Source organism: Thermochaetoides thermophila, assembly GCF_000221225.1.
Source record: "Thermochaetoides thermophila DSM 1495 unplaced genomic scaffold scf7180000011806, whole genome shotgun sequence".
Taxonomy (NCBI): Eukaryota; Fungi; Ascomycota; class Sordariomycetes; order Sordariales; family Chaetomiaceae; genus Thermochaetoides; species Thermochaetoides thermophila.
In genome coordinates, this window is record NW_006383023.1 from 1,916,198 (window position 1) to 1,940,955 (window position 24,758).

Consider the following 24,758-nt stretch of genomic DNA (forward strand, 5'->3'; position numbering starts at 1 on the left):
CCGCGCTAGAATCTGGACTTAAAGTATCCACATAGACTGGAACTCCACGATCGCGAGAAGCCTCTCATGCAGTCTGCAGAGCCCGGATGCAGCAGGGGCAATTGGTGTGTGATGGATCGGAAGAAGGCAAGACAGGAGAAGCAAAAAGGCAAGGGTTCGGTGGACCAGGGTGCCAAAATTGGGACCTATCTTGGCCGTGGAATCGGAGCCCGAGCTCACTGGCGCATCTTGAGTGCGGCGGGATGTTTGGACCGTGGGCAGCATGGATGTGTGGGAGTGCAGGTGAGCGAACGGGGCGACACTGAACGGCAACCCGAGTTCACTGGCCATCCCTGGACCCCTGCCGTTCGAACTTCGTTCGCGCCATGTTCCAGCGCCTCATGTCGTGGGATGTCGCGCAGAGACAACCGTGGGAACCCGCCAATTGAGAGTGCCCGGGCCCTGAGCGGCGCGACTCGCAAGACATGCGCGAATGGGGTGGCCAAGTGATGGGGACAGGTGAGATTTGTGAACCCAAGAGTCCAGAGAGGGAGGGACTTGCACAATGGTGTAAGTGCTTCGAAGAGCTCACTGCCAAAGGGAAAAAAAAATTGCAACAACCAGACTCGAGTTTCGAGCAAACAACTGTCTCTCATATGCAACAATATCTTTGCACTTCATCCTTTCATTACCACTGTCGTCTTTGCATCCTTGCCCCGGCGGCCGGGAACCGGCAGGGCGAGCAGGTGCCGTCTTGGCTTGTGCAGGCATGCCTGAAATTGGGAAGAGGGGACGGCGATCGATCGAGTCAATACTGCGCCGGATCGAGCTCCTGATTGCTGTCGTTTGGCAGCCCGTGGCGCTCATGGCCGCCTGCGGGAGAGTGGAAGGACGCCCATCCACCACCATGGAGGGCTGTGATGTTCCGCTCCGCCGTGAGCCGGTGTCGCACATCCTCGCTCTGCTACTTTGCCACATGCCTGCTGCTAGAGGGTCCATGAACCACAAACGTGGGTGATGAAGAGTTGAAACACCCACCAGACAGTACGAGCAAGAATCCCTGTGTTTATGTTAAAATGCATGGAAACCAGGGGAGAAAATGGAATGAGGTGCATGCTGCATCCTTTTTTTTTCTCGGTCTGCGGGGTGTTCTTGTCTGTCCACTCCGATCGAGGTCGGGGACGGGAGCTAGCGCGGAGATTAACAACATTAAATCCCGCTCACTTTTCAGAAAACAAACCTGGGACGTTATGTCAAATATTCATCTGTCATGAGCCTGCCATCGGTCAACATAACGGGCTGGATCTGGATCTGGATCTGGACTTGTGGGTTTTCTGACTTTTGGACAATCCTGGTCTGGATTCTTTCAGTGGGCCAAGGATTCCCCTCCCCCGCTCGAAGGTTCCCCAAACGACACCCAACAGGGCAGTCGAGACTGAACTCAGCATCACGACAACCTTGGAACCAGCACCTGCCATCCATGGGTTGCAAGTAGACAGGCAGACGAGTGAGGTGCCCTGGCAGGCGAACTGGGTTTCCATTCATGTCCAAAACGGGAAAGTGAAAGCCGGAGACTTTCGTGGCTGCATCCTTTCCAGCGGCCGCTATTCAGCGGCCACTCGGCCCCATCACATGGATTGCTCCAACTGTCGACCCTCCCTCCCTCCTCTCCGGGCCCAACCTGAGATCTTGAGATCTTGCACACTTCGCACAGTCAGACATCACCCACCCCGGCCAACTACCGATATCCCGAGACCTCTAATCCCATTAGTACATTCCGCTTAGGTTATCTTCCGGACAGCAACCCGAATGCTGCTGAGCTCTGGCAGCAGCAAACGGCGCCGCCTTCGGGTCTACTCGTCCCGAGGTTATATTGCTCCTCGCTGTCATTCTCATTCATGTGTGCCGACCATCCAACGGGTCTTGGATTTTAGCTCTGCTCAAGTCTAATGGGATTAGACCAAGGCCTTGCAAAGGGGTTGTTGGCCATGTCATAGTCCATCCAGACATCCAAAACTGACTGCATTTTACTGGCCATGGCCGCCCATAATGCAGCATATGAGACCAACCTGGAAGGCTCCCTCCTCTCGATGTCGTGACTGCGGCTGGATATCTATCACGCCCAACATACACTCTGACACTTGACTGGCCAAGTCAAATTCGGTACTGAAGTAATGGCAACGCGGATATGCTTCCTTGACCTACAATATATTCATGGAATCCTGCCACAGAAGATAAATGCCCAATCTACCCGGTATTGAACTTGCACAAGACCTCCTTCTTCTTCTCCAATTGAAGTGTTTCATCTCTATTTCTAGGCTGCCCGGCAACGTTCCATTCGCATGATCGCCTTGGTCCTTGCCCCTTTAGATCATTCTCCGCTTCCTGATTCCCCGTCCAGCACGGACGCCATCACACACACACCTTTAATGTTTCTTGGCTTTTCGAGATGCCTCAGATTTGATGTCGCGATCGGCCAACGTCACATCGCCAAGCCTTCGTCAGCACGTCCTCTACGTCACAAGGTGGCAGTATCATTGGTGTTGCCCTTGCTTGATCACAAGGATGCTACTTACTTCCCGTTGCTAGTGAGTGCCTAGGTAAATTTTGGTAGTCATCGGAGGATCTCCCACGATTCGTGTTGGATCTGTTCTCTCTCTGACATACTCTGCCAGTGCGATCAATCAGAACCACTCACCTGAGTTTCTGTCAGCCCTTGGAAGCCCAATATTACCGGTCTGGGACAGTTTGGTTGCTCCTTTGGATATACACCTCATCCCCCTTTGAGTATTCATCTGCCCAAAGAGGGGGTTGAGAGTAACATAAGTGGGATCTAGGATGGCATGCTGACCACCATATCGGTGTTTTCCGATGAACTTCACCGTTTTCCCACGAAGCTCCATGTTAGAGTTTCTTCGGTTTTGTAGTAATTATCAAGTTTTTTTTTTTTTTGGTAAGATTGACCAAGTAGCTCTTTGTTGGTAAGAAACGAGAGGAAGCAATCCGGACCACTCTTCCCGTCATGTCGCGGAATGCTTTCGGCCGACCTAGACACTATATGCTTCGGAGAATTTCAGTTTAATAAGTTTGAACTCATACAAGCCGAGAGGTCATCCGGGACAACACGACAGATGCGAGCTTTCAGGTCACTGTGCCGCTAAAACCCGACTATCTCCTTAGAGAGACATGGCACCTTGTGTTTTACGAGTTGGAGGCGGCACCGCATGTGTACAAGAAAACGTGAATCATAAGAGTAGGTGTTATGCACCGAGGAAGAAACCAAACGCCCTATGTTATATTATGAATACTACTATACATATCGTCAATGGGCCAGTCTTAGAGGCCTACACAGAGGGGGTGCTCAGCAGTATGTGATTGTCCAACGCTAGAGATGGCAACAATATCTTGCCCTCATCAAAAGCAGAATACTTTTAATTCTTGACATGTCCATTATGATTGTACTGACGACCCTACCTCACAAGGAAGTGCCAGGTGTATTCAGTACACTGTAACTTTAAACACCACTAGCGCTACCTAGGCAATCGAATTAGGTATTTGACTTTTGCTCTCATGAAGGTACGTTGTGGTAACAGAGCGAGAGGATATGATGCCAAAAATCGCAAAAAAAAAAATAGAATAAAATAAAATAAACTAAAATAAATGGAAATAAAAAAAATTGAAAAAAGCACATCGACCAGCCCGCCGGCTGGTGACATCCCGATATGAGGTGACTGGCTACGAAACTCCCTCATAGACGGGAAAGTTTCACTTCGTCGTAGGACGGTAGCGGCGGCGATAGAGGCGAGCGGTCGGTCAGTTGTCGGTACAGCGTCAGCGAAAGAAACACCCCCACCCCAACACCCATTCCCCGGGCCTATTTTTGAGATGGGTAAAATCATTGACCGCAGCTCGAGTTGAACCTCAGGACTTCCAGGTGGGGAATATCAGACTGTCCTTGCAGGTAACCGCGACCCTCCCGCTTGACTATCCAACCCAGTGGGGGGGATTAATTGTTGGAAGGGGCGCCGCGTGAAGCTATATAGAGAGTTTGGAAGGAAGCTGGGTTGAAAGTGAAAACGCGAGGAGAGGCTAAAGGGGGGGGGGGCGGTAGATGATCTCTACCTACCTAGGTAAGTACTTATTCGTAGACTCTCATCTCCAAACGAGAGCTGATGTCTTGAATATAAAGGGCAGCAGATTTATACGGGAACGAACGTTGTTGCTGAGCAGGAAAAGGTTTGGTATCAACAAGAGTCGTCGAGCACAGTCAAGTTCGATGAATACCAGAAGCTTGTGGACACCATCACAAAAGTCGGAATATAATCGAAATAGTAGTCGCAATTCATCACGCTTGACAAATATATCTACTTCCAAACCCCATAGACAGCTATATAATCCATCCATCCATCCGATACCTCCCTGATCCCATTCCCAATACCCTATCCATCCATTATCCTTCATAGACCCAACTCGACTCTAACCATTACCCCTATCTTTAACCATCTTCAATAATCCTCCTCGTCTTCATCCCGATCACTATCTCCACCCTTCTCAGCTAACTCCTTGATCTTCTCCCCCAACACCCTCTTCCCATACCGTTCCGCCACCTTTCCGGCCGCCTCGAGCATCTTGCCCGTGCGATCACGCATGAGTTTCACAATCTCCAGCGCGCGCATCGATCTTTCATCGCCGTTGCTGATCCGACACTCCAGCGCCAGCATCTGGAGCAGCGTCTTGTCAATGTCAAGCTGTAGACGTGCCAAGCGGGCGCGGTCCGAGACCGAGGGGATCTTGTTGTGGGACAGTTGGTCGGCCAGTTGGGAGTAGGAGAGGGAGAGGAGGAGGTAGGATTGGGAGAGGCGGAGGGATTCGGATTCGGGGGAGGTAGAGTCTTCCTCTTCTTCCTCATCGGCGGAGGGACCGGAGAGCATGAACTCATCTTCGTCGTCCGGGTTGTCGGGACGGCGTTTGTCTTTCTTTTTGCCGCCGCGGGGGGCAGAGGTGAGGGGAATGGAAAAGTCAAATTCGGAGAGGAGCGGGCGCGGGAAGTAGGGGTACTTCTCGCCTCCCTTGAGGATGATGCAGTGGAACTTGTTGTCGGCGACCGCGATGGGGAAATAGGTCTCGTGCTTGCGGCCAGAGGCGAGGCGCGGGAGGAGTTTGGTATCTAACAGGGGGATCCAGACTGCGCGAGAGGGTTGGCGCCAGTGTAGGAGGGTCAGGAGCGTGCCTGTTGAGTCGTAGATGCAGGGGTCCTGGGGTTGTTAGCAAAGTCTTGTCTTGTCTCGAGTAGGTAGGGGGGAGTAAGGGGTATGTATAGAGAGGAGGAGGAAAAGAAGAAGAAGAAGAAGAAGAAGAAGGAAGAAGGAGGAGGAGGAGGAGGAGGAGGAGGAGGAGGAGGAGGAGGAGGAGGAGGAGGAGGATTGGCTTACACCTTGATCAGAGAAAAAGACACTCTGAACGCTCGCGCCCTCGGGCAGAGCGACAGTGTCCTCGTTCTGGCACATCTCGTCATGCTTAATATCCTGAATCGAGTACAACAAACGACACTGGCCGTCAGGCCCAACCGGGCCGTTGCCCATAGTTAGGACATAGTCCTTCCAACTAGCACACGTCACGATGGGCGTGCTCTTAGGCCGGTAAACACGGTAGGGGATCCCAAACAGTGTGTAAATCCTGACATAGTTCGCCGACGTCGTGACTGTCACGAATGAGTCGCTCAGCGACAGGGCCAGGACGCTCTCCCCCTTAGGCAGCTCGATGCGCCAGTCGGTGCGCTGGACCCAGGTCTCGTGGGGGCGGTAGAAGATGACTGCGGGGCGGTCGTCCTTGGGAGGGGCTGCGAAGAGCGTGCCCTTGTCGTTGAGGCACGCCTTGTCGTAGCCGAAGGTGTCGGTGAAGTGGAAGTCACGGTGGAAAGCATGGTCGTAGAATTCGACGGTCACCGTGTTGTGCGTGTCCTGGTCGACTGTCCACACTACGCCGACCAGGTTCAGGCAGAGATACTTGCGGTTACCCCTCCAGGGAGTCGAGCCCGGCTGAAAGGGCGGGTGGACTTGTGGCTGGAAGTAAGCGCTGCGCTTGTTGGGGTATGCCCCGAGATCATCCTCCGCAGCACGCTTGCGCGCCGCGTTAAGGGTATATCCTGCACCATCGTCATCCACGACGAACCCGTCATCATCCATGTCCTCGTCACCACCGGGCCCACCAAACCCATCATCCAACAAATCATCCAAATCATCATCCAGCGGCCTCCTCGGCCGAGACGGGATATTATGCGCCCCAGCGTCCGCCCTCCGCCCATTAGTAATCTCTTCCCTCGGATCATGGATAAACGGAGCAGGCTGCTTCGGCAGCCGCAGCATATTCTCAAACATCTCGGGCACAAACTCCGGGCAGATGTAGACCTCGCCATCCGACGTCGTGAACGACGCCAGGTTCTGGGTCGGGTGCCAAGCAATATCAATGACGTTGGCGTAGTCGTACCGCGCAATCACGCTCTGGTCCTTGGCCAGCCAGATCAGGATCTTCTTGTCCTTGCCTGCTGTCGCAAGCAGCGCGCCGTTAGGGGACCAGGCCAGCGCGGTGATGTGACCCTCGTGGCCGTGAGCGAAGGCGCGCTGCTTCTCGCCGTCGTGTTTGGAGACGACTTGGATGTCACGAGTGGGCGTGGGCACGGCGAAGGCCCGCCCGTCCGGGTGCCAGGCTACACGGGTCGAGACTTCGGAGTCAGAGTCGACGCGGCCGATGACGCCGTCGACTTTGCGGATGAGCTCGGGGGGGTCGGCGGTCATGGAATAGATGTAAATGATGCCATCTGTGCAGGACAGCGCCAGAACGTGCCCTGACGGGTCGAAGGACAAGTGCTTCGCGGGAGCCTTATGCTCCCTAAGCGTCTTCAAGCGCGAGGTATCCTCCACATTGACCAGTCTCACCGTCAACTCATCACTCGCAACCGCACACCACTTCCCGTCCGGCGACAACGCCACGTCCCTCACAGGCAGCGAGCATCTCAACAGAAATCGATCGAACACGAGCGTATCGAGCGAGTAGTAGCTGACGGTGCCGTCCTCGGCGCCAGCGACGAAGAAAGTGTTGGCGGCGGCGACGGCCAGGTTCTGCTCCTGGCAGTCGTCGATGTTGTCGGGCTCGCCGTCGAAGCCGGTTTTGTACAGGCGGATGGTGTTGTTGGAGCCAACGGTGACGAGGCGAGTGCCGTCGGGCGTGTAGGCGCAGCGGGTGGTGCCATGGGTATGGGCGGGCCGCGCACGGGGGCGCGAGGCGATGAGGGACGCCATGTGCCTTTGCTTCAGTGGAAGAGTATGGACATTCGAGGAATAAGACTAGGGAGTAGACGTCAATATCTTGGCAGTAGGTTGGCAGCGGTGCTCCGGACTGGACGGGATGTCACCGATAGGGCCAGCAGGGTTTGTGATGCTGTGATGTTGGTGGGGAGTTGCCCAGTTCCAAGGTTTGCCCAGCGCGGGGACGCGAGGGACGCGTCGACCGCGTTTTCCATTAGTTTTCGCGTCAGCCCCACATTCAATTTACTCTAACCCTAACCCCTGCCGAGGGGGGGGTCTTCGGTCCGGGACGCCAGCTGCTGCCGTCCGCTGCCCTCCGTCAGGGCAGCGTCCGCTACCCCCTTTTTCAACCCAACTCAACGGCCAAGTTTACACAGTTCCAGCTCAGCAACTCAAAGATTACGTCGGACCATAATAAAGAAGAAATCCCTCTCACATAGGCGTCTGACTGGTTATTTTCCACTCGCTAACAACTTAAACTCTCTCATAAAACAAAGATGCAGTCGTCCGACCCGCGTCACTTTTTCGAGAGCGAGTGAGTGTTCACAAAAATCACTGAAGCTCGGTTTCCTGACTCTTTGATTAAGTAAACAGTACGTGCTGACCTCGGAACGACAGTGCCGAAGTTGCGAAGCGTGAGCGACGCGCCGCCAAATCCAGCAACAAGTTGGGCAATCCCATCTCGCTAAAGTCCAAGATCCTGGCCGCTATTCCGGACCCCAGGGCGCCGTCGAGGAGCATCTTGGTGGCCGAGGCCGCGGGATGCGTCCGGCAAGTCAATCTGGATGTATGTACGTGTGACAAGTTTCGAGCTTGGAGATGAGTCCGGGGCAATCTCGACTCGTCCCCCGATCATGACTGCTGTGGAAGTGGTTTACGTAGAGCGCATACTCACCCTCCCAGAACCCCGATGAGCCTTCCCGCCCCACTTACCGCGGCCCAACCACCCCCGTCTGCAGCGTCGCCGTAGGCGGGCCCAACAACGGCACGCTCTTCGCCGGCTGCTGGGACAAAACCATCTGGTCCTGGGACCTAGCGACCCGGGTCCCGGGGCGCAAGTTTGTCGGACACAGCGACTTTGTCAAGGCGGTGGTGTGTGCGACGGTGGGCGGCAAGCACGTGCTGATCAGCGGCGGGGCAGACAAGAAGATCATAGTGTGGGACGTGGTGACGGGGCAGCGGCTGCACACGCTTCAGGACAGCGCGGTCAACATGCTAAGCGTGCAGGACCTGATGGTCGATGTGGAGGCGTCAACCAAGGATGAGATCAGTCTTGTAAGCGCCAGCAGTGACCCGCATATCAGGAGGTGGAAGATTAGGTTGGATGGGTGGGAGAGGGTGCCCGATCAGAGTGAGAGCGGGCCGGGGATTATTCTGGAACATGAGACGACTGTGTACCGGCTGCTGCTGGATCAGACTGGTGATGATGTTGATCTGTGGACGGCTAGTGGTGACGGCACGGCCAAGTGCCTTTCGCGGGCTAAGGGGTTCGCCGTTGAGGACACCATTACCCACGGTGACCACGTCCGGGCTGTCGCCGTTACGGATCAGTGGGTCATCACGGCAGGCAGAGACGAAGACGTGAAGGTGTGGGATCGGGCGTCGGGCAAGCTGCAGTGCTCGCTGGTCGGCCACTACGACGAGGTGATCGACCTGGTCGTTCTGGACGGAGGGGCACGTGTCTGCAGCGTAAGTCTGGACGGTACTGTCCGGATATGGCAGCTCGACCAGGCCGGGCTGGATAAGGCGGTCAAGGACCAGGAGAAGTGGGCAGCCGGAGAGCAGGAGAAGAAGGAGGAAGCGCCTGCTAGCTTGCTGAGCCCAGAGGAAGAGGCCGAGCTTGCAGCGCTCATGGAGGAGGATGACTAGACCTTGCTGTTATTCTCGGAGTATAATGAAGCCTATGCTTGTTGGCTGATGTCACACACGGATTACCTAATGCCCTTGCTGCTGGAAGTGTGAGGTTGATTGTAGGAGACTGCATCTTTCCGTCTGCGTTCCATGGCTCTTCATATCTTCTGGGTCTTGAATTCCAGTCCCAATTTTTTTTGGGGGGGGGGGGGAAGGAGTTGGGAAGGGGGGACACCATCAACACCGGACTGACTTGTCTTTGATGTCTCGGGGGGAGTCCCTGAGCGGCTTACCGAAGGTCAAGAGAAATCAGTCCTTGCGGACGCCATTCCAAACACATGCCGCACGAACGGGATTGGATGCTGGAGAAGACTAGGCGCGCGCCAGTTGCGGAGATTTCAGGAATGACTCTACCTATGCAGGGGCAGTCGGCAGGCTGCAGAACCTGAGGATTGAGCCACAAACGCTGAAGACGTGGACACATGGCACGGGATGATTTTGCCTTTTTTTTCCTCTCTTTTCTCTTTTCTTTCTTTCTTTTTTGATAAAGAACACAAGAAACACCAGAAACTGAGAGTCGCAAATGCGGGGCGATCATGATTACATGGCAGCCGTAGCCCTGTCATAACCTCAACTCTCCGCTGACATCCGTGCCTCGGGTTCGCCGTTCTTTGCTGCCAGCCCACGTGCCGCAGTATATCGATGGAGGTGATAGATGTGAAACAACCGGTTCTTGAGGGATGCAGATGTCGCGTGGGATACGAGTCTAAGTAGCTGAGCTCAACGTTTTGGAAGTTAGATGTCCTTCAGCCCCAACCGCCAGTCTACGACAAATGCTGATGATGTCCGCCACTCGTTGGATTCATGTGGTTATTATCATCGCCCATGTGATGATGGGCCTGCGTTTGTGGCTGCAGCAAATCTTGGGTCGCTTCCATCCGGTTGGATTCTCATCTGCAACACAACAACACTGACAGCATTTTGTCGGCAGAAGCGGCAGATCAACGAAAAAAAAAAAGAAAGGATATGATGGCAACGCGTCAACATATTGGCACTCTATGAGCGCCATCTCGACAAAAGGCCTGCACTAGGAAAAAGAGTGGGCGTCGGCGGCCATCAAACACGCGGAGGCCGGATTGGTGCTTGGCGTTGTGGCTCACCCCAGATCAGACCAACAAACGTTGGATGGCGAACTGCGAACTGTAAACGGGCAAACTGTCGAAACGGTGGGAGATGCGAACGAGAGATGGTTTAGTGGGGCAGTGGAGCCTAGACTCGTGGATGGAGAAGGTGGGTCTAAGCAGGGGGCGGCCCCACTATAGGGCCCAGATTTTGCACTTTACCAGATACGGAATGACATGACACAACGTTATTGGCCCGATCGACAGGGGCTAACATTGCCTGGCTTTTGGCAGCTTGTAGCTTCCGAACCTTGATGACATGCAACGTGATGAAGCAACAGCACCTTCCCGGAGAGACGCTCGGCCCCAGGTTGCAGTGCTTTTTGCCTGTTCGCAGGGCAGCATTCTTGCGTGGCGCCGAGGATACCAAAATCTTGTCAAGGCCAAAAATTGCATCTGCTCTTGCTCACGCTTCCCGTTTCTACAATTTTGCCCGTTTTGGTGGGAATCCACAGCAACGACCAACCCGACACCAAAAATGGGGCCTTGTCCCCGCCGGCCCTGCAGTTGGGCAGATCAACCGTCGCGCCACGACATGCAAGCTTTCTTCCCTTACAGGATGGCCAAGATGACAACAAGGATGAGAGATGCAGCGGCTGCAGTCTGCTCGAGCAAGAATCCGAACTGAAGTCGGGTTTTTGAAACACCAATTGCAGCTGGTCAAGCCCTCGTGCTTGAGGAATTCGAAATGGGCCTCGAAAGATGCTGCCATTTCCAGCTCGTGCCATTTATTTTGATTTTTTTTTTTTGGTTCCCAAAGAAATTACCTTAGTTGTACGCTGCTTACACGCCGGTGCTGTACTGTATGTGTAAGCCACCATTGAGTGCCGCAGAGTTACCAGACTGAGGTTGCAGCGCAGACTAGAATGCTCTCTCTCCATCTACCTGGAACGCCGTGAGCCTGCAGACAAGAGAACAATCAACAGAAGGCCAAAGGGGGTCCTGCAACGGCAGCGGGGCCGTTCAGCCTCTCATTCCTTTCGCATCCCTCTCGCCAACCCCCGGCCGCCGCTCGAACTCTAGGCAGGCATCAAATCAGTGTCGTCGTCTCCGATATGGAGAAAGAGATGATGGAGATGTGTGGTCCTGATCTCGGAAGCGTTGATGAGCCCCACGTTGCTCAAGCTTAGATAGATACTTAGAGTTTTCTGCAAGCTTGCACAGCGTCGTTTCAGGTGTCTCTGAGCCAATCACTCTCTCGTCGTGTTTCTGTACACTTTTCTGCGCGACATGTCGCTATCCGGCCAGTCTTCCCGGCTATGAGAGGGAAAAAAAAAAAAAAATCGTTCCGGACACAGAATCTGATCCGCGGCTTAGGAGGTTCTCACTCCTACCACATTCTTGCTGCATCCTCGCCATCTTCGCCACGATCCTACCCTATCCTACCCTACCGTACACTGCCCGTACACTACCTACCCATCTGGACCATCCTGAGCTTGCCGATGCTCGCTACGGCCTGGGCTCGAGCGTGCTGAGATGGCAAACTGAGGGGTTCTTTATATCAATGGAGATGGACGTTGCAGTGAGATCCAGAGCATCCAGACAGGACCCGTCACTACTCCTCGCTTGATCCGCATCTCTGGACACTGCGGATTTCTCAGCTCCCATCTTGATGCTGCTTTTGCTCTGCCCCGAGACACCCAAACAGGCACCCGCAGCCGAACACATCCACCCAGTCGGTACAGCCGGCACGACGTACAGCAGAAGCGGCAGAACAAGACTGCCTGAGCGGCGGTGATCCGTTCGGCGTTGTGGGCTGTTGTGGGCCGTTGTGATGGTGTGGTGTTGAGCTAATCCGTTGGTTGCCCCCCGCTGCTGAGTGTTGTGTGCGCATTGCATTGTTTGCTTCATAGCCGCAGGCTGGCGGCTCATAACCTGCCAACAAAAGTTCCTCTTCTTCTCTCGTTTTCTCGCGGCTAGCTGGCTGGATAATCTGGGGCCGTCGACCATTGACCAACTGACCACACACAGTGGGAATTGGGATTGAACGGTCGCACAGTCGGCTATACCCAACGTGTTTCCTAGGTTCCTAGACTCTGTCTCAATCCCGTCCGATTTTGAATCATCGAGCCGGAGACAATCTCATCTCATATCATATCATTATCCTCCCCCATCTTGGTCTGTCATACTGTTGCACGCTTCGGCTTTTGTCTTTTATCGTCTCCAGCAACATCCTGGCGCAAATCCTTCGGACCCCAGCTTTTCTCCAGCGTTCCCCAGCTGTACCGCACGCCACATCCTCTTCTGCGCGGTGCCTCGAACGACTTACACTCTCGCCGATTTCCTTGTTTGGACGGACGTGGCTGTTTCTTTTCTTTTTTTTTTTACACCTTTTTTTTCCCTCCCCTTGCAAGCCACGAGAACCACGCTCACCACGCTCACGAAACAGCAGGGGCCGCTTCCCGTGTGGTGAGCTTCGGAGTTCTCCCTGGGGAACTTGCAGCTTGCTCAAACATTTCTCAAGTTCTAGAAATTCGGCCTCCGTCCGCATTCCAAGACAAGACAAGACAAGACAGCAATTTCCTGTTTCTTTTCTCTTCTCTCGGAGAGTCAGTAACGCCGTTGGCGACGATCTTTTCTCCTGGGCGTTGTGGTTCGTTGTCGTGGAGACGTAATCCACCTGTGTCGAAGATTGTCAATCTTGACGTTTGAGTTAAAACATGGCGCCGCCGATCACTCCGCAACGGGCGGGAGCCATTATTGCGTTGGAGGGTCCGTCCGACCTCGTATCGACCCAGCTGCGTCTGCTCCCGTCCTCCCCAGACATTCTTGTGCTTCCTAGCATCCAGCACTACATCAATGGCCCCGGGCCCGCCGAGCAAACATCGTTCGATGCACGCGCTCTCGTCCGTAGATACCACCAAGCAGCGCTGGCTCGGCACTCCGAGGCACTGGACTTCCTGAGGCCTTCGTCATCAGGGGAAGCGCAGGCCCGCCTCGTCTTTACCCACGGTGGATCTATGTCTGTCAGGGTTGCCTGCCTATCAGCCATTATGGAACACGAGGCGGAGGGCAACATTGAGGTGGCCTATGCAACCTACAGCCGAGTCGTGGGGAAGAGCTCCGGACGACCAAGGACGAGTGACTCGGACGGCGAGGAGCACACGTCATGGCTGCAGAGCCCCAAGTCAGCTTCCACGGACAAGGCAGATGAGGCCTTCCAGCACCGATGGGACGTCGACGATGACGACAGCTTCGAGAGTCGCATCCTGCGCGCCATGCGGGCGGCCGACGCCCTCGACAAGGAAACAGAGTTCTTGCAGCCGGGCAACGAAGACGTGGACCTGACCGTTAGGCTGATTGACATCCCATCGCGTCCCCGTCCCCGTTCCCGTCTCCGTCCTCGTCCCCGCGAGAGCCTTAGCTCAATGGTCTCTAGCGGAGCTCCCGAGACGCATCGAGAGACATCCGCAGCGACCTCCAACACGCGCAAGCCACCGCTTCGCATCCAGATCCCAAGGTCGGGAACGCCTCTCTCATGGAGCAGTGAGGCTGTGGTAAAGACACATCGCCGGCACTCATCACACTTCTCTCCGAAGACATTCTTGGAGCGCGAACCGCAGCCGCTTAGGCCCAAGACAGCCGAGGCGGAGCTTTCACCTAAGGAAAAGCCTGAAAACGCGACGCTGTTTTTTGCAAGTCCGTTGGCATCTCCAAATCAGACCGACGCGCGGGAAGAACACGCGCTCACGGCTCCCATCGCCGGCGACGAGAAGGACGAACAGCCGGTCGAACCACTCCCGCGTCTGGAAGATGTCGTGCTCCTCCTCGATATTGAGAGCCCGAACGAGGTCCAGGAGTTCATCCTAGAACGGTTCCGAGACGAGTCCCGATCGGACGCCCAAACGACCGTCGAGCCCGATGATCGGGATCGAGGACGGATGAACAGCGCGCAACGCTTAGGGTGTGAATCGCCTTGGATGGAGAATGCCCTTGTCCACGGCTTGCCGACCCCGCCAGGTCACTCGCCGACGACTGCCAGCGTAGCAACGGACACAACGCTCTACAGCCTCAGCGTCAGCCAGGAAGCAGCAGTCTCTGTTCAGAACCATCTCCGCTCGTTCTTGGCCACGGTTTTCCCTCTCAGGGACACGAGCTATGCAGCATCCGATTCCGAGGACGGCGTGTGGAAGCCTCTGGATTGCGACCCTCGCAGGCTCTCGTCTGTTGATGGCAGGCGGCTGGATATGATCTTGGCCGTTGGCGCGGAGAGCCGAGTCAAGAGAGATCGCGTGGCCGAGATCGTTGGGCAAATCGAGAAGCTGGGCTTCAAGTCAAGTGGCCTCTGCCGGAGCGGACGACTAGATCTGCGGTATGTATACGGATGGATGTATACGGAAGTGAATAACCACGAAGCTTCGGCTTAGATGTGTGCTAACCCAAAGTCACCTACGTAGCTACTTGATTGCAAATGCCATGCAGGCCTTCACCGCGCAACCTCTGACCAAGCAGACGAGCAATCCATTTGCCGACCGCACTCTACTGGCTGCACTCATCATCCCTCACCTCGAGACATACCTTCGGACGCATCCCAACGTCCGCTTCTTGCTCATCGAGTATCCTGCCGAGCATCTCGCCACTGTGCTTGCTCTTCAAGCTTTAATCGGCGTTGAGCTGATGAAGGTCGTGGGCATTGTTCACGGGGACAGCTCGGCACAGTCCACAGATGGTGATCGGCGCCCTAGTGAAGGTGAAGGTTTTCGTGCTCTTAACCCTCGCCAGGGCTCCTCACTCTCCGGTGCCGTTCTAGGAGCCTGTTCATTCTCGAATGCCAATTTCCTACTATCCTCCTCCGCCAGCGCCTTCGAGACGGCCGCCTTTGTAGCCGCCATCCGCGAGAGCCTCATCTCTGTATCGGACTACTACATTCCCGAGCGCGCCTTGTACAAGCAGCCCCAGCCCGAGCCTCCGCAATCACCGCCCCGCACGAACCGTCCCAACGTCAAGCCCATCATCACCGAACTCGTGCAGCCAACGACTGCCCCGTCCTCGTCAGCCTCCTCACGCATCTCGACCTCAACCCTGGTCATCACCCCTCCCTCTTCGCCATCCGACCCATATCCAACCGCCCTCCGCTACCCGCCCCCTCAGCAACGTCCCCCCTCCCCAACAATAGCATCCAACCCCCCTTCCCGCAAAACCGCCTCCTCCGACCTCCCCTCTCGCTCCTCAGCCCCGGGCACTCGTAATGGCGCCGCCACCCTCCAGACATCTATCCGCCGGGGCCCCACCAACTACGGCACCTCATCCTCGTCTTCGTTTCCAGACCCGCCTTTACCCCCACCACCTAGGACTTCCAGCGCCGCGGCTGTTATTACGACTACGACTACGATGACTGCGACTACGACTACTGCTGCTGCTGCTGCTACTACGCCTGCCGGGGGGATGCCGGCCCCAAGTATAGTCGTCAGTGTTCCGCCCAGCGGAACAAGTAATGGTTACGGGTATAGTTCAGATCCCAGTACCGAGCGGCCCGGGTCCATGGTGGTGGATGTCAGCAACCATGAGGCCGGGGTAGCCATCTCGACGGATAGGCCGGTCACGTCGGAGGGGTATTCCCCCTCTTCCAACACCGGTCGACGCGGCGCGGGGTATTATTACGGAGATGAGCTCACGCTGGAATCCTTAGGGAGGACCAGTCGGAAGGGGAGTATAGCCGGGAGTAGCATCAGCGTTGCCTCGTCGGCGTTGTCTTTGATGGATGATGAGTTTGAGTGGTATGATGAAGATGAGAGGAGGCTGATGCCTCTGTATTTTAGGCGGAGGAGGGAGAGGGAAAGGGAGAGGTGGGGTGCTGGGAAAGGGGATAAGGCGTTGAGGTGGTTGGGGCTGGTTTAGCCAGCCAGTCAACCAGCTCTGGCTGGTACTGATGTATGTGTGTGTGTGTGTGTGTGTGTGTGTGTGTGTGTGTTTTTCTTTTTTCACTTGCCTATCTTTTTGTTTAATGCATGACCTACACAGGAAGAAGATGTCAGCTAGGCTGTCTGTCTACCTCGTCGATCATTGGGTTTTCTTTTGTGTTGGTTGATTATATCTCCCCTACCCTCCCACCCACTCATCCTCTCTTTCCCTCTCCTCCGCCCCCCCCCCCCCCCGCGAGGGTCCCCTACTTATACCATCGTTATGTCCGCTTGTGTCGCTTACTGTCATACACCTCTAGCTTGTACTACCTCCTTGGTTTATTTGACGTTTAGATATACTTATGTTCTAACGGCTGCTGGAACGGCGGGCTCGAGCTGAGCTCAGAATATATAGTTATTTTTCTTTTTGTTTTGTTTGGTTTTGTTTTGGTTTACTGGTTGGATAATAGGCAAGACAGACAGGAAGGGAGATGCTGGCATTGACTCTCGGGCAGAGTGGCGGCTTGCGAGTCTATTTTGGATCTTGTATCACTTTTGAGGATTTATAACTGATAGATGATACCACATATCACAATGCTGCTATGGTTTGACTTCGGGATAGATACATTTCGACTGAGTCGATTGTCTCCTCTCCTAGTGTTGCAGTAGGTCTGCATAACACACAAACACACATCAAGACATAAACAAAAACTTTAATCTGCCACAACCCATCTAATTCAACACTCCGGATGCATACAATTAAACTCGAATCTCCCTATCCAAGATACACATAAAATCAACGAACATTGCATCTGCAAACGGATATCATCAATCCCCTATGCCAAATGCCAACTAGCCCGGCCAACCTCCTACCCAAGAAACAGACAAACGCATAATAATCATCTCCCCTCTCTTCCCCTCCCCCCACTTCCCCTCCCCTCCCCCCCCCCCCCAAAAAAAAAAGATACAAGGAGATATGCCAGAAAAAAAAAAAAGTCTAATAATCCACTAACCTCAATTTCCTTCCCACATCCCTTCTCCTAGCCTGCGCCGCCGCACTTCTGTCCCACTCCTCCTGCTGTTGGTGATGATGATGATGATGATGCTTTTCATCACGCCCCCTGAGTGCGTGCATCAGCATACCGGAGTCGAAGAACCCGTCTGCAACAAAAGACACTTTAGTTTAGTTCCCGCTCGAGACGGGTTAGTAGTTGAAGGAAAAGGGCAAGACTTACACCCCCCCAATTCGTCATCCTCACTAAACACCAAACTCTCCTCCGTCGGGCTCGCACACCCGCCACTCTTATCTAGCGATCCTGTCGACGGCAGCCCGGTGATCAACCTCCCCCGTTGGAACTTCGCCCTGCTATTACTACCGGCGTGATTCCCGCCAACCGCACCGCCAGGTGCGCTCGTCACCACGCCGCCATTCACCCCGTTCTTCCCATTGATAGTCAAGCCGTTCAAGCGCGCCTCGATCTCCCTGACCCGACTCACCCCGCCCCTCGGCTTCCCCAGTTGCCCCCCCTGCAGCGCACTCACCACCCTCAACATCCTCCTCACCTCGAGCAAATATGACTCGATCGTCTCCACGAACCTTTTCGTCTGCCGATGCCGCGACGAGACGCAGATACTTATCCCCTCGTCCTTGATGATATACCCAATGCCAAAGCCGTCTCCCGACACCGGGCCGAAGCCGAACTGTCTGAGCGAGGGGTTACCGCAGTTGGAGGTGGAGAGGACGGTGGCGTTGAGTTTGTCCCAGCCGGGGTCGGCGAAGATGGCGGGCATGGGGCGGTATTCTCTACGGTTAGAACGGGAGGAGATGGAAGAGGTGATGGAGTCGTTGCGGGGGCGGTTCGTGCTCGAGGACAGCGTCGGCGAGGTCAGCCCGCCGTTTCTCTGCCGGGAGGAGGAGGTGGCGGTGGTGGTGGTGGAGGAGGAGGTATATTCCCCGTCGAGGAGGTACGACGGCTCATCGCCGTGGGCACCAGGACTTCCGACGATCGAGTCCCCGCCCTCCGACATCCCGTCCCGCGGGCTCGAATGCCCGCCGACGCTGCTCAGCCCCTCCTCCGCCGCAGCCTCTTCCTCTGCCAGGCGCTGCCACAAACAGAAGAGGGCATACAGATGCCTATCACACCCCTGCGCCTTGGCGCACTCACGCGTGGTAGCCACATGCCGTGCGCACGCCCTGCGGAGGGCCTCGATCTTCACTTCGGCGGGGTGCTCGCCCCAGAAGGTCTGGACGAATTGGACCGACTCCTCAGAGACCGTGCGGATAGCCTCGGTGCGTCCGTGGAGGTACATCTTCGTCATGGCCGGCTCATACGTACACTCCACGCGACCATACAGACCGTAGTACGCCGCCTGGAAGGCCATCTGCACGAATGCGTCGGGAGAGAAGCCCATGGAGGTAATAAAGTTTTTGCCGTAGGCACTGAAATCGAGACACTGGAACTCGTGCTGCTCGATGAGATCGGCGAGGCGGGTCTCCGCAAACCGGACCGCGACGCGCAGCTCGGGGATGAGATCCCACTCCAGCTTGTGCGGGATGGTCTTGACGTCGCCGAAACTCTCAGGATCACGCTTCGACGGGTCGGGGGAGGTAGACGCCCAGAGGGTCGGGGCCTTGCCGTTAATGGTCCGCGCGAAGCGCAGGATGGTGTCGGTGTAGACGTCGGAGGCGAAACGCAAGACGGTGTGGCCGTCGACGCCGGTATGCTCGAAGTTGATGCCCGCACTACCGTTCTTGCAGACGATGATCTGCAGCTTGTCGTACCAGCGGTTGGTGCACGTGCCGATCTGCACGCCCTTCTCAATCTGACTGGTGCCGCAGAGCATGTTCTGGCACAGCTCAGCGGCGGTGGCGGGCTCGGTGTAGTCGAGGCAGACGACAAAGAGGGCGGTGTCGACGATGCTGAGGCAGTCGGCGTTGTTGGAGCCGGGTTCGCGAGTCAGCACCTCGCGCAGGCCAGACCAGACCTTGCGGTTCTCGGTGCTGAGCACGCCAAGGGCGCTCTTGGCGGCCTCCTGGATGGGGATCTGGGAGGCATCGTCGATGATGGTCTGCAGGTTGATGGCGATGTCCTTCTCGGTCATGATGAGGTCCGAGTTGTCGTCGAGCACGTCGAACCAGTAGAACTGGCCGTGGCACATGACGACGATGTGCTTGGACTCCGGGTCCTGCTCGATCTGGCAGCCCTGATCGGTAGGCACGCGGGCCGTGCCGAACAGGCGTGAGTACTGGTGCATGCACAAAGGCGTGCCCTTGACCGTATCGGGCGGCAGTTCCTCCTTGCGGACGGCGCGCACGAACTCGAGGGCCGACACGATGAGCGAGGCAGCGCGAGTGACCTGGTTGTTACGGGCCGGCGTCGGGTCATCCTCCAAAAGGAAAAAGGGGTTGAGGTTGAGGACAACGGGGTTGTCGAAGTTGAGGTACGAATCGTACCCTGAAGGGGTCAGCACGCACATTCGGGAGCAACGCGCGGGACAGAGCAACTTACAGAACTGCTCAATGTAGCTCGTCTTCCCCTCAGCGTACTTTTTGAGCCTCTCATTCAGCTCAGGCCCTTCATTCCTCAGAAACTCCTGAACAGCGCGCTTGGTATCGGCATGTTCCCTAGGACTCTGCAGGGGCTTGAGGGCAGCCAAATAGCGCTGGCATGTCTGCTCAAGATCGGGGATGGGCAGCTTGGGCAGCTTGTCCTGATAGGCGTAGGTCACGCCGCCCTTAGCGGACTTTTGCTCGGGCTCGGGCTGCGGCGTGGACGCCATGCTGATGCCGTTTTTGCGAGCGTCCCGGCTCGGAGCGATGGCGGTGGTGGTAGTCTTGGCGGTAGTCTTTGTGGTGAGAGTCTTGACAGGAGTAGAAATGGTAGAAGGACACTCGGGCAGCGAGCGCGGCACTGAGTCAGCAGCAGCAGCAGCAGCCGACTGCGACGATACCGGCGATACAGCAGCACTGGCCAGGGTCTCACCAAGAGGCCTTGGGGCGGCGAAGGTACGGACTTTGGTAGGCATTCTCGTCAGCCGAGGGTCTCGAAGACTCTCTCAGGCGTAGAGGGGTGAGACGTGGGTGCTGATATTGAGACCGCGCAGGGCTGTGCGGTAGAAGTAATGGCAGTCGAAGAAGCAGTAAGGAGGCATTCGATGAAGAGTGAGAAAGGGAAGAGAAGAAAAGGGATAGAAAGATAGAAAAGGGCCGGGGGTTATGAGGACGGCAGCAAGACTAGGGAAGTGGATAAGAGACGATAAGAAAGAGAGAGAGAGAAAGAGAGAGAGAGAAGAAAGAAGAGGGTGGGTTCTGGGCAGATGGAGATGGTATCCTCGGTGATGAGATGATGAGATGGGACTCCAGGATGATACTGTTATAACAAGCCGGCGGATACGGGGAGACTGGAAAGGGTGTGTAAGGTCAAGGTCATGGATTCATCATTTCTGGAGAGTGTGGAACCCCGCGCCGTCGGCCTGATCGTCGTCACTTGCAAGTAGCAAGTATCATTCCCTGTCATACACATGCCGGAGCGGCGCACGCGGTCGGCGACGACAGCCATTGGAAGCGGGAAGCGAACCTAATCCAAAGTACATACAAGATGTGCCCTTGGAGAAGGGAGGGAAGGGTTTGTTGGCTTGGGAGAGGGGGGAGGAGGGTACCATGAACTGTTCCATCATCCATGGGGCCGGGGCTGGGGCTGGGGCTGGGTGCCTACTGTCTATCACCGCAGTAGGTTGATCCTGTGCATGTGGCCCCTTGGGAGGACTGCGTCACTCTGCGATGCCGAGAGAGACGGATTAGGAGGAGCAGGGCTATGATTGGGGAAGACTCGGAGAGGCTGAAGCATGTGGACGCTCCCAGGCTCCAGGGCCAGGGCGCGGGCCAAGAACAAGCGGGGGAGGGGAAGACGGGAAGCGATATGTGTTGAAGAGTGTAATGTGTGATAATGTGTGAGAGGGGGTGGGGTGTATGGATTGGGTAAATTGATCGTCAACTGTCACAGTGACACGGGATGACGATGACACACAATGTGGCCGCGATAGCTGAAATAGAAAAAAAAAAAAAAGGAATGGATGGATTCAGCTTTGATTCCATTCCAGGTTGGATCCAGGTTGGATCGGGGTTGGTCGAGCAGACGAGCAGTCGCTCCGCAGGCCCGAACCAGCATCACGGTTGGCTTTCACGTTTACACACACCATCTTGGTGTGCTGGTGTGTTGGTTTGGCGTGTTGGTTTGGTGTGTTGGTGTTGCTCATTAACTTCCCCAATGATAAGGGCCGCAGCGCCCACGTCTCGTCTCGCCGTTGGCTTAGAAACAGAAAGTCGCAGCTAAAGAAAGTACAACGTACCTGGACGGTCAGACGCAGATGCGGATGCGGATGCGATCGGATGCGATGGATCCAGCGAAACCCTTCGACTGCTGAGAGCGGTAACTTGTCCGAGCGGACCGGCGGCCACGAGAGATGCGCAGAGAGGTACAACGTGCGCGGAGCTAGCGCAGAGAACCTAGATCTGGCGGCGGCGGTGGCGGCGAGATAGAGGTCAGGTAGGTAAGGTACGTCGGAATATTCTGTGTGCGGGTGAAGCGCGAGGAGAGTAGCAGGGAGGTAGAACAAAGTCGAATGACGAAGTGTCTAGAGTGTTTGGAGTGTCATTGAATCTGAGAGGACGTAGTTATCTGGAGTCCCCGAGGAGTACGGAGTAACCTTTGAGCAGACCTATGGAGACACACAGAGATTGGAGATGATCTCCGAGCTGGATGGTCGCCGTTCCCGTGGCCTGGATCTAGGCAGGTTGTAATAGTTTGGATAGTCTGGATGAATGAATCGTGGATAGGATAACTGGGTTAGATGGATGACAGCCTACCCTTGGATCCCTTGCCTCTCTCGCCGTCGTACTGTCAGCCATGCTCGCTCAACGCTTGCTCACTACCTCGCCATCCATCCTTTCCTCGTCATCTCATTGCTCATGGCTTATTCCTACGTCTCTCTCTCTCTCTCTCTCTCTCTCTCTCTCTCTCTCTCTCTCTCTCTCTCTCTCTCTCTCTCTCTCTCTCTCTCTCTCTCTCTCTCTCTCTCTCTCTCTCTCTCTCTCTCTCTCTCTCTCTCTCTCTCTCTCTCTCTCTCTCTCTCCAGGGTCTGAGTCACCTGGCTGACTGCCTGTGCCTGGCAGCGAGTGATGCCAAGTAAAAGAACAGAGACTAATTGGAGTTGACGGCCTACCTGAAGTGTCTAAGAAGCGATGCACCTCCCGGTCGCAGCGAAGGCCGTCGAATGTGCAGCGCAGCGCCGAACGACGTTTGACAAGCGGCGCACCCCCCCTCTTCCCCACTGCGGTCCACGACCGGACAGGGCAAGGGCACACTGGCAGCAGAGACAGCTGCTGCTCGGATGTTCCAGCGTGGTGCAATGGGTTGCTCGGTACTAGGTATCGGCGAGGTACCGTAGCACTCACTGTGCGGCCCAGCGACTGGGACTTCGATCTGGGGGTCACGATCCGTCTTGGTCGGGGTCCTCACTGGATTCTGAAGAAGCGATAGGTTCGATCGCAGCAACTTCAGCACTGCTTGGGCCTGTTTATGGCATTCGGCCGGTTCTATCCGCACGGCTCTTCTGCGTGGCTCGGGCAAGAGGATGCAATATGGTTGGGCAGCGCAGTTGGACCGACTTGGACGAGTTGGAGAAACCAGGCGAATCTCCAGCCCAAGGTGCCCGCATTGAAACGAAAACCCTGAATCGAGGGATGGGGGCACACGCCAAGTGGGCGCATCTGGGGTCGCCGGGGCCTTTCAGTTCCTGTTTTGGCAGGTGGGGGTTTTTTTTGGGGTCGATGACGAGTTGGAGACGGACGAAAAAAGAATAAAAAAGAAAAGAAAAAAAAGAACAAAAAAAAAAGAAAGAGACCTTTGAAGCATTTTGTGTATGTATTAATGAGTTAATTATCGATGGGATGAATTATGAATAGGTTCTATGCAGAATACAGTCGAGTATAGTATCTTGTTTATGGTTACTCAGTGAATTTCTAGTTTACCCGATCATCTCAAGAGAAAGCCATCCATCAGTGTTCTTTGAAAGCCGTCGACAGTAACAGCTCACTGTAGACTCCTCCTCCAACGCACCTACTGACAGCCACCTACAGCTCCCACGCTCACCCTCCAACATGCCGACGCGGCGACTCCACGGAAGCATGTGAAAGCCGACAAGCAGGGACACGGGACATGCACAGAACGGGTGCTCAGCCGCCACTGCAGAGTGCAGACGAGCCCTCGCGCGGGACGGCAGACAGTACCCAGGACAGTGTTTTCTATTATTGGATTTACTGTGTACGATGGTATGAGAGGTAGCAAGGTACCCCATGATGGGATCATGGACGGGATGGACTGGTACCGAGAACGGCAGCGCCGGCCAAGCATGAGTTTCACCCGGCTCAACGGATACGCGGGGCGTTTGCTCTGGGTCCTTAGATCGAGCATCAAGACTCAATGGCCAGGCACGATGAGCACGTGCTGCCATGCAACAGGATCTCAAGACGGCATAGGGCTTGTCAGGACATATATGCACGATGAGGCCATCGAATCTCCTTGCCTTACAGATGGGAGGAATTTCGGATTCGTTTTCTTTTTTTTCTTAATAATTTTTTTTTTTTTTTACTAACACAAGTGGCTGGTTGACTTCCACCCCATTCCAAGACCACAAGACCATCCCCATAAGACTCCAGGAAGACCATCAACCTAACAACTACATCCTCCCAACTTCCCACGTTCATCGTTGACCTCGGAGCACTCGGTTTACGCATCCAGCGACTTCGGACCAAAGGACAGGGCACGAAGAAGCGGCGGCGCCAGCGGCAAGCGCAGCTCTGGGACTGCCCGATCGTCCTTTGTTTCCACAACAAAAACGGTCGGTACTTCGTTCTTCCTCGCTCGCTGTTTGTTCGCTCTTTTGGCTGCTCGCTCGCGCCACCCCGACATGCGTTCCTGGGTTGGGCAGTGGACTGGTGGATTGGGCGGGGTTTCTCTCCACGAGCGTCTCCATCCCACGGGCACTTACGTTGTGATGAGGTGGAGCGTGGGGTTGAAGAAAAAGCCAAGAAAACCCCACAAAGCCACCGACGCCAGCAGCCGCAGGCATTGGATGGTCCATGGATGGAGGCTCAGTGAGCACAGAGCACAGAGCACAGCACAGCCAACTGACGATCAAAACCTTGAAGGTTCCAGGCCAGGCTTAGCCCAGCCAACAGCACCGCAAAAACCTGGGGAAGATCATCGCCGTGCTGCTCCATGCCGGCTCCAGCGAACTACATAGGTACCCGTCTTTCCCTCCGCTGGTTCGCTGCGCTCTGCAACCTGCTAGCCCAACCAGGGCCAGGCTTAAACCCAATCCCACGGTTCATAAACGGCAGCCACCGGCACCGGCCATCCCTGCGCGCGGGCAAGCGGCCCGCGGGTTATCGCAACGCTGTCCAGTAACCATTGACAGTTTTTCTCCCGGTTCATGTTCCTCCGACTCCGGATGGATTGCGGGCGCTAGAGTAGGTTTGTAGGTAAGTGCTACCATGAGGCTCTGCGAGCCGCGGTCCAGCTACTGCAATTTGATATGTAACC

At 55.5% G+C, this 24,758-nt stretch overlaps 4 protein-coding genes across 4 annotated transcripts; 2 read left to right on the plus strand and 2 right to left on the minus strand.

Annotated features, from left to right (window-relative positions):
- Positions 1–4,484: 4,484 nt before the first annotated feature.
- CTHT_0005410 (uncharacterized protein) lies at positions 4,485–7,277 on the minus strand (the record flags this gene model as incomplete). Its single annotated transcript, XM_006691013.1, has 2 exons — positions 4,485–5,234; positions 5,412–7,277. 2 exons carry the CDS (start codon positions 7,275–7,277, stop codon positions 4,485–4,487), a joined length of 2,616 nt encoding a protein of 871 aa, XP_006691076.1.
- A 503-nt stretch (positions 7,278–7,780) lies between these two features.
- CTHT_0005420 (putative transcriptional repressor protein) lies at positions 7,781–9,152 on the plus strand (the record flags this gene model as incomplete). Its single annotated transcript, XM_006691014.1, has 3 exons — positions 7,781–7,818; positions 7,902–8,070; positions 8,166–9,152. The coding sequence occupies 3 exons, from the start codon at positions 7,781–7,783 to the stop codon at positions 9,150–9,152; spliced, it is 1,194 nt and encodes a 397-aa protein (XP_006691077.1).
- A 3,823-nt stretch (positions 9,153–12,975) lies between these two features.
- CTHT_0005430 (uncharacterized protein) lies at positions 12,976–16,153 on the plus strand (the record flags this gene model as incomplete). Its single annotated transcript, XM_006691015.1, has 2 exons — positions 12,976–14,627; positions 14,713–16,153. The coding sequence occupies 2 exons, from the start codon at positions 12,976–12,978 to the stop codon at positions 16,151–16,153; spliced, it is 3,093 nt and encodes a 1,030-aa protein (XP_006691078.1).
- Positions 16,154–17,152: 999 nt separating this feature from the next.
- CTHT_0005440 (mitochondrial carnitine acetyltransferase-like protein) lies at positions 17,153–20,181 on the minus strand (the record flags this gene model as incomplete). The annotated part of the gene is made up of 3 exons (XM_006691016.1): positions 17,153–17,316; positions 17,391–19,610; positions 19,665–20,181. The coding sequence occupies 3 exons, from the start codon at positions 20,179–20,181 to the stop codon at positions 17,153–17,155; spliced, it is 2,901 nt and encodes a 966-aa protein (XP_006691079.1).
- Between the last annotated feature and the right edge of the window lie 4,577 nt (positions 20,182–24,758).